The sequence below is a fragment of the Medicago sativa genome, chromosome 7, assembly GCF_051527215.1.
Source record: "Medicago sativa cultivar Bolivia chromosome 7, Bolivia_mono, whole genome shotgun sequence".
Classification (NCBI taxonomy): Eukaryota; Viridiplantae; Streptophyta; class Magnoliopsida; order Fabales; family Fabaceae; genus Medicago; species Medicago sativa.
In genome coordinates this window covers 5,761,634-5,771,426 of record NC_140755.1, presented here as the reverse complement: position 1 = coordinate 5,771,426, position 9,793 = coordinate 5,761,634, and the positions used below count along the sequence as shown (strand labels likewise).

General features: G+C 29.7%; 1 protein-coding gene across 1 annotated transcript; it reads left to right on the top strand.

Annotated features, from left to right (window-relative positions):
* Positions 1-5,876: 5,876 nt before the first annotated feature.
* Positions 5,877-9,100, top strand: LOC146903772 (protein FLOWERING LOCUS T-like). The gene is made up of 4 exons (XM_085729722.1): positions 5,877-6,107; positions 6,623-6,684; positions 7,590-7,630; positions 8,263-9,100. The coding sequence occupies exons 1-4, from the start codon at positions 5,904-5,906 to the stop codon at positions 8,490-8,492; spliced, it is 537 nt and encodes a 178-aa protein (XP_085585848.1). The 5' UTR covers positions 5,877-5,903; the 3' UTR covers positions 8,493-9,100.
* The last annotated feature ends 693 nt before the right edge of the window (positions 9,101-9,793 follow it).

Below are 9,793 nucleotides of genomic sequence, written 5' to 3'. Positions count from 1 at the left end.
TTTGTATGAGGAATATGGCGAAATGCATTTTTGTTATTGCTAATAGTTAATTTAACCTATCTTGAAAAATACAAATAATGCTTTGGTTGTTTGTGGTTGGATGTACTTTGATGGATATTGTAAAGCGTCCGAAGTTTTATGCATGGCATCAAGACAACTGGTATCCAATAACCAGCAAATTGCAATATCCGGTGCTTTTGATGTTGCAGAAGTTCATAAATAAACCATATAACTATTTTTAGCTCTATTTTTGCTAGTGCGGAAAATGGAGGGACATGTGTTTTGTACATTTTAGGTGGGTTTATTATCCCGAAGAACAAAGATCAAGAAAACGGGTGACATTGGAGAGTTGTTTGGGGTTTTAGTGTCGTATTAGTTCATGATGTATAATACGTAGATGTGATTATATTTGATTCCATGTTTTCTCTTGTTCAAAATGCATTTACCACTGCAAGTTTGTGAATGCTTTGCTTGGCGCATTTGTTATATGATCCTTGCTTTTATCCTCTCCTGGATCTTAAGCAGTGGTTATGATTTTCCAAAATTATGAGACTTCCACAAGCAAGAAAAAAAAATCAGAGACTTCGACAAACAGGTGGCCTTGGGCAAAATATGACATCAATAAAAATCTTCCGACCAAGTTGCAGAATATATTGCAATAAAAATCTACCCTACCGAGTTACTCTTCTACAATTGCCAGTAGCTTGAAAGGGGATGCGGTTGGAAAGTGCATGGTAGAAGCCTGGATAACCGGATCAAAAGATTTCGACGCTAATTGTGTCGCATGTGGTTGAAAAGTGCAGGGTTGAAAGTGCAGGGATGTTATTCTGTGAGACTATTTCAGAGCTATTTTGTAGAGCTTAATAAGCTGAAAACAACTTATGGAGATAGTCTCTTACGTTCTTACGGAGATTTTGTGGAGGATTCGGATCAACCATATTTATTAAGAGGCAAACAGGGCTCTAGATGATTTGACTAGCATGGGACGTAATCTAATGGCAATATGATTCTTGATCAATATTAAACATTTGATTTCTCGTAGTACTTAGGGGGTTTGAACCCTTTTTTCTCCAAAAATATATCCAAATTCACCTCCAAATTAAAGAATCAGTTGCCTTTAAAGTTCATTATTTATAGTTGATGTCTTGTAAAAATATATGTTCATTTGGAGAAACTAAATTCAACTTTGCATGGAAGAAATAAACTCCGATATGGCATCAATTAAAAACTAAATGAATGGTCCTGGTTGGGAAATGCTAACATGCAAATTTTGTAATGAAAATTTTACCAATTTATTTTTAAAAGGGTTTGTCTAACATGTATTTATGTTAGCATTTGCGTCAATATTTCAAATACATTTGCAGTAAATTCTTATGGTTATATGTTTTATGGTTACATGTTTAGAGAAGTCACATTTGCGTTTTGATTTTAATCATACATAATAAGATATTATCCTCTCCCATCTCCAATATTTGTTATTTTTTTTATTTTTTTTTGTTTTGCGTCAAAGGGCCTAGTGGTAAAACTTAAACACACTAAGTGAAGAGATATATTGCAGATTCAAACCTACTCTATGATATATCAAATACATTTGCAGCCTTACTAGACTACTATTTTTTATTTTTTTTTGAATAATACTAGACTACTATCTGCGTTGCCAAATTTGACAGTTTTAGGCTTTGTTTGGGAGTTTGGAGGGGAAGGGAAGGGAAGACTTTGAAAGATGAGAAATATGAGGGAAAATGAAGAAATCTTTCAAATTTTTTAAAAGAGTAGTTTTTTAGAGAATGATAAATTAATGCACATATGATTACAATATTTTTAATTTTAAAAATATTATAAGAAAATATATTAAATTTGAAGAATTCATATAAACTCTCCAAAACCCCTCAAATCCCTCCGTCAATACAATTTTTTAGTTCCTCAAATGGGGAGGGTTTTGTATTATGAAGAACAGTTAAACCCCAAAGCCTTCCCCTTCCATTTTCCTCTATTTCTTCCACTTGCTCATTCCTTTTTTCCCAAGCCCTCCCGTTCCTTCCCAGGGGCGGATCCAGACGTTTAGTACACGTGGGGCTAAAATTTGAAGAAACAATATATTAAAAATAAGAAGGATTTTTCTATCATATGCAAAATTGCACGTGTTAAGAAATTTAAAATCGTAAGTTTGTCTTGTAAATTGTGTATTTTATATTAAATATATAACTTTTTAATAAATAATTAGTGTTTTTCAATGAAAAGTTACTACTTTTAGTTGCCTTAACACTAGAAGTTGAAGAGTGTTGTCTAAGTTTCTTCCTTTGCGCATACGGTGCATCCATATCAGACATATCAATACCATGCTTATTGCAAATTTTAATAACTTTAGATAATAAGTTCTTCTCATCCCTCATTCCTCATTTTTTGTAATTATTTTTTGGTATCATTAACAAGTGACAAAGCATTCAAAATATCTTATTTTTAACATGTATTTTTTTTATTTAAAAAAATAGGAAAATTTCATGTGGGGCTTTAGCCACACATAGCTTACAAGTACATCCGCCCCTGTTCCTTCCCCTCCAAACTCGCAAACAAAACCTTGGGAAAATGAGATATAACCGAACATTTTTTGCTTTGTATCCATATACACGTAGAATGAATTTTATTTTACCATTTGTCTTTAAAGAAATTTACTTGAAAATAGACACTATGTTAAATTTTCACAAATAATAAAAAAGAGCTTGATAAAGTATAGTTAAGGATTTGATTTAAGACAAAGAGAAAGGATAGTTGAGAATTAAGATTTAAGACAAAGAGCAATTTTCAAGGATAAATTGATCTATACTCCCTTCGACTCAAAATGTAAGAAAAAAACTCACTTTCATTATCCCAAAATGTAAGCAAAAAAGACAAACTTTTATCCTATTTAATCTTGGTTTTTAAAAAAAAAAATGATCTTTTCCAAGAAAAACTTTTGCTTATTCTCATGAAATTAAATGCAAATTACATTCAATTCTCTCTCTCTCTCTCTTCTATTTTCTCCATAATCAATAGCCAATGAAAATTGTTTTTACATATGCCCATGAAACTTATTCTAAAGAAAACACAAAAAACTATACTCCAAATTCTTATGTTTTAGTTTTCTTAATAAGTGTGATTTGATTTTGTTTGCTTACAATTTGGGACGGAGGAAGTATTTGTTTACATTTATCTTTTCTTTAATATGTATATCTTAATTTTTCAAAGACCAAAATTAGGAACATAGGGAGGTGTGATCAACGAAGGTTGGTCTGGTTGTTAAATATTCAACTCATACTCCCTCCGTCCCAAATTGTATGACGTTTTGGGCATTTCACACATATTAAGAAATGTAATTAATATTGAGTGGGAAAGAGATATTATGAGTTGTTTTACAAAATTGTCCTTAATAAATGATATGAGAAAGATAAATGAAAGAATTGAAAGAAGAAAGAGTAATAAATAGTTAAGGATATAATAGGAAAAATAACATTAATGTTTCATTGATATTGTAAATTGACATACAATTTGGGACAATTTTTTTTCTTCCTAAAGTGACATACAATTTGGGACGGATGGAGTATTACATAATAATGATTTTGAATCTCAATGTTGATATTTGTTGGTGGATAATATGAGTACCAATTCAACACTTTTTTAATCTTGAAACCTCTCTAACACCGACGAGCCGCCAAATCATCTCTTCTAAACTTTACTTTTTTATTAATACAATATGGGGGCTGCTAACTTACACTCACTTAAAAACACTAAGGTGCAAGTTAGCAAGCTACACCCACTTATAATTTACTAAAACTTGTTTATATTCTAATTAATTTTAAATAGAAGGGCAATTTTGTAACTAGCTTAAAAAAGATCCTTAAAAAAAGAAACAAAAAAGACAATGACATGCTTAAGGTACAAAACATGTAATAAAGACAAACTTTTAAGGAAACAATATTTGGAATGATGAAAGTGAGTGTAAATTAGTGAAGATTGCTAACTTGCACCTTAATAATACTTATAAAAATGAGTGTAAATAATCAAGTGGGTGTAGGTTGCTAACTTGCACCTTAATAATTTTAGGTGGGTGTAGCTTGCTAACTTGCACCTTAGTGTTTTTAGGTGGGTGTAAGTTATATGTGTGTGTATATATATGGAGAAATTATCAAAATTCACTCCTTTCATATGTGTGCTTGTGTATTATCTATCTTTCCTTTTCTATCACATGTTACACTTATTCTTTCACATCTCTCTCTTCCTTTTCCATCTATACCTCTCTTACACCTCTCAAATAATTCTATAATGAAGTATAAAATTTGAGACAATCATTATCTCCTACCCTATCGAATTCTATGGTTGAAAGACCAAATCAAAAACTAAATTTGTAGATAGCCAAGTGTAAAAAGTGAGTGGTGAGGGAATCCAAGTGCTCCCTTTATTCTAAGGTGTATACTTGTAGTCTTGTACCATATTTATATTCCATATATGCTGACCATGCATTGATTTTCTTTTCATGTTGTAGTGCCTACGAACGAGTAATAGATTTAGAAATTATCTTTTTTGTGGCTAAGGATCATCAAACATCAATCTAGACTTGTTAGTGCTCCTATACATTTGACATACAAAGTAAAGACAACTACGTAACATTTTTACCATTTTGACATTTTTCATGCAAATGCATTTTGCAAATTAAACGTACATTGTGTCCAAATTTTTTTTTTAAGTGTAACTTAATAGTTATACAAACATAACTGTAATCTTAAACATTTGTTTTTTTAAATTTAAACATAATATATAACAAGATGCTGAGGAAAAAAAATATTTCGTACAAGTTTACATATGTAGCTCAAGTAGTTGAGTTGCGTGACACCTAAATGAGTTTTTAATAAGAAGATTCTAACTTCTAAATTGCTAATATTATATTATAAGAGTATTGCGTACGAGTGACTAAATAACATTGTTTAAGCATTTGTAAAAAAAAAACATTGTTTAAGCATTAAACAAGATAATTATTCGTTAAAAAGTTAATTATCTATTCACAATATATATATATATATTTTTTTTGTGGTGGCCGGGGTTTGAACCCCGGACCTTTGCATATATTATGCATTGTCCATACCACAAATAGATGCTCCTGTTCTCACAAATATTATTTTTCTAACGAATATTTGTGAGAACAGGAGCATCTTTTTTAGAAAAATAATTAATTTTAAAGATTTTTTAAATAAATAAATACATATTATGCATTGTACATAACATTAATTAAAAACTTGATATTCTAGACTTAATAAACAATGCTCCTATTAGGGCACTCTTTAGCATTTGCCATATATTTATGATCACGTAATCACCACATCTAGTCAAGTTCGCTAAAAAATCTTTCTTTTCAATATATTTTTTGTTTCTTGGTATCTTTATGATAACATATATAAAATTTAATGTAAATTGGACATTTAAACAATGCCCTTATTGGAGATTTGGAACTATGTAATTTTATGGTAAACACTTAATTTTATTTTAAAAAAATTATTATATGTTCATTTTTAGTTATTTGATTACCTATCAAATAGTTCTGAAATTTTATGAGCATTTATGGAGTTGGTATAGCAATATATACAATTCAGAAAATCTTTAAAATTAATTATTTTTCTAAAAGAGATGCTCCTATTCTCACAAATATTCTTTTTATTTATTTATTTATTTATTTATTTATTTTTCTTTATATTTTTCTCTCAAATATGACAATAACGTTAAGAAAATAATTAAATGGAAGAAGGAATAGAAAAAAAGACAGAATCTATTTATGACAAGTGATCACCTCATGAAAGGCAAGGCCAAAGCATATATAAAAGCATGGGCATGTAGTAGAGCCAATAAGCAAATTATCAAAGCATACATTGTTAATTATGCGTATTAAATCAATGAATCCTCTTGTGGTTTGTGGTGTAATTGGAGATGTTTTGGATCCCTTTACAAATTCAGTGTCTTTGAGGGTTGTTTATGACAATAACAAAGAAGTCATCAACAGTGGTGAGCTCAAACCCTCTCAAATAGTCAACCCACCAAGAGTTCAAGTTGGTGGAAATGACCTCAGGACTCTATACACTCTGGTTGGTATACACATTCTTTCTTTAATTAAGTGTATATATAACAGTCTTTATCTATTTTTTTTAAACAAAGAATTACCATATATAAATGGATCCCCGAAGATATAAGAAAGCTACCCCTTAAGAGAAAATTAGGGTCAACAACACCGCTTATAGAATAAACCATTCCTTCTTTGTCCTAGCCAAAAACTTTAATTTGATCAACTATATATTAAATCTCTTACCCCCCAAACTTGAAAATAAATTTTCAAGCAGCACAAATTGCCTAAATAATACATATTGCAAAATTAATTTTTTCTGAAAGAAGATTGTAAAATTAATGCCAGCCGCCTCCAACACCCTTGAAATGAAAAAAAAAAACAGTTAGGAAAATTCACATCTAATAAACAAGTTAACCTTACCTCCATACAAATTAAACCTAATTGGGATCATTCTTAATAACAACTGTTACGTAAAATCTTTAATTGATTAAAGCCTTTTCTTTCTAGGGTTTTTGAGTTTGTGGCACTAATTTTCAGGTAATGGTGAATCCTGATGCACCAAGCCCTAGTAACCCGACTATGAGGGAATACCTGTATTGGTAAGTGGGAACTACCCATATGGGCTTGTTAAATATTTTTTTCATAGTTAAAATATTTGTTAAATTGTTTCCAAGACACCATGCTTATGTAAGACTATAACAAGAAAAACTTTTTGAAATAAAACTAAAATAATTTATAGAATGGCATACGCTATTTCCTAGGTTCTCAAGTTTACTACTTTCATAAGCTTTTAAAAAAAAAAATCAAACAAATGCTTATGTAAGTAGCTAAGTTTAAATTAGTCATTCATAAACTAATCCAAAATCCTTAAGTCCGATAGTTAGTGGATGATCCTAGTAATATATATTTTTTTTAACAAGAAAAACAGTTCATTGACAAAATGAAACAAGGAATCCAAGCACATGTGACTAGTTAAGTTCAACATGATATAGTTCATGTTTGGATAAACAACTTAATTTCTAGCTTATAATATAAATGCTTATCATATATAAGTGCTTAATTATTTATAAACTATTTTCATAACAAAATATAGAATAAAGTCAATTTGTTTTCATATAAGTTGAAAACTATTTTTATAAATTATTTTAAAGAACTTATAAAAAAAAAAGTCGAAAATGGCTTATGCTATCATAAGTTCTTTCAAACAGTCTCATAAATGTATTCAACTTATGCTTAATTTTGTGTCAACTGGAGTTGCTATCATAGAAAGAACAAACTTTTTTTTGCAACTGTACTTTTCATCCCATACTTTATTCTCACTGTCTATACATATTTTTTTTTTTTTGATATAGTGTATAACTGTATATGTGTGTGAATAAAGTGCAGCTATATATGAAATTGTGTGTGTATACATATGTGTGTGATTTGGAAACTTTTGTTTGGCTGCTTTTAGTTTTATTCTAACTTTTTTTTTTTTTCCTTCCTTCGTTGGATCCTTAATTAGGATGGTAACCAATATTCCAGCTACTACGGGGACAACGTTCGGTACGTGCAAAATTCTCTTGGGTCTTTTAATTAATTATATTTTGTGTTTTTTTAAATCAAAATTATGAACCCAATTTTAAGGATAAACGGCCCATTTATATCCTTGTTGTAATAATAGTTCCGACTCATGAAAAATAAATAAATCAGCGACTCAATCTATCAGCTTAGTCTCCAATGTTAAATTTGAATATTAAGCATATAAAAAAGTTGAGCTTACATTTTTTTTACGGATGGGGATCGTGTAGCGTGACATTTTTGTGACAATTTCGTCTCAAAAAAGTTGAGCTTACATTTTTTTGACTGATGAGGATGGTGTAGCGTGACATTTTCATGTCAATTTCGTCTCAAAAAAGTCGAGCTTATATTTTTTTGACTGATGAGGATGGTGTAGCGTGACATTTGTATGTCAATTTCGTCTCTAATGTCAATATCTTCCAACATTCAGAAATCTATACTTTTTCTTGTCAAATCATTCAAGTTTTTCACAATAAACTAATTAGTATCTTATATAATTTATTATTATTATTATTATTATTATTATTATTATTATTATTATTATTATTATTATTATTATTATTATTATTATTATTATTAATGTATGTATAAATATATGGTGTTTGAATTAATTGTAGGACAAGAGATAGTGAGCTATGAAAGTCCAAGACCAACATCAGGGATTCAACGTGTAATATTTGTGTTGTTTAGGCAACCTTGTAGGCACAATATATTAGCTCCTGGATGGCGACAAAATTTCAATACAAGAGATTTTGCAGAAGTTTACAATCTTGGATTACCTGTTGCTGCTCTCTATTTCAATTGTCAACGAGAAAATGGTTCTGGTGGAAGGAGGATGGTCATGTAACAATAATCTAAACATTTGGTCACAAAAAATTCCAAACATATCCTTGTCCTTCAATATAAAATATACACTAAGCAAAAAATGTCATGTCATCATGTCATAGCTATTATTATAACAACTTAAGTAAAATAAACTCCTTTCAAATAAAATAAAAAACTTCAGTAAACTAAAGTATTATTATTGTACCCAAAAAAAAATACTATTATCATAAAAGTAAAAATAAATTAATGTTAATCAGCAAGGAGGAAATAATGAGTCCTCGGGGGATATGAGCTTAGTTCAAAGAATTCGTCATTTGCTTGAGATGGATTGGAAAGTATTGTTAGACAAACCATTGAGAGGATGCTCTGACACATAATAGTCGTAGTTTACCTCTTAGTTGATTATTTATGAATTGTGTCCGACTCAAATTAGAGACTTATTGTTCCGATGCTATGAAAAATTTGTATCTTATTTGATTTGGTTGTACGTGTTTTACTAGGCTTCGGCTCTCTTATTTTTTATTAAAAAAAGAAGCCTAAATTATTTTTCAAGTGTGTACGAGGAGATAATATTTGAGAAGTGCATGTAATGATCTTTGAAGAATAAATTGGCGATTATCTACCATATCACAGTTTATACATGGAAATGGATTCTCTACTTTTAAGTCAAGATATTGAACCTGACTTTCTCTCATTTTTTGCTCATCTTTCTCTCATTAAATACACTAGTCATAGTGATATTATACTTTTTTTTTATTAAATAACCTAGTAATAAAAATCACAAACTTTAAATGTGGAGATTGGAGAAGTGGTTCGTGTAAGTATAGAGAAGTGGAGAACTGCTCTTCAAACACGCTTCTCATACATCAAACGTTTTCGAACTACCGTCTTATATGTATTTACGAGATTGCGATTTGAAATTTCTTACACGTGGAAACAAGTTTGACATTATTGTTATATGGGTTAATTATGTTTCTAGTCCCTACAAAATAGCGACCTTGTAAGTTTAGTCCCTACTTAATTTTAATAGCAGTTTTAGTCCCTAATTTTGTTTTTCTGCACTGAGTATTAGTCCCTACTCAATTCAAGTAAGTTTAGTCCCTACTTAATTTTAATAGCAGTTTTAGTCCCTAATTTTGTTTTTCTGCACTGAGTATTAGTCCCTACTCAATTCAAATTTGTTTAATTTATGCTTAAACTCTTAAATTTTTGAACAATTTTTTGCAGACATGTTTAGAACATTACTAAAAGTTCGTCCGCAAAAAATTATCGCAAAATTTGATTTCTACATTCAGATTTTATTACTTTTTATCTTTAACTTTT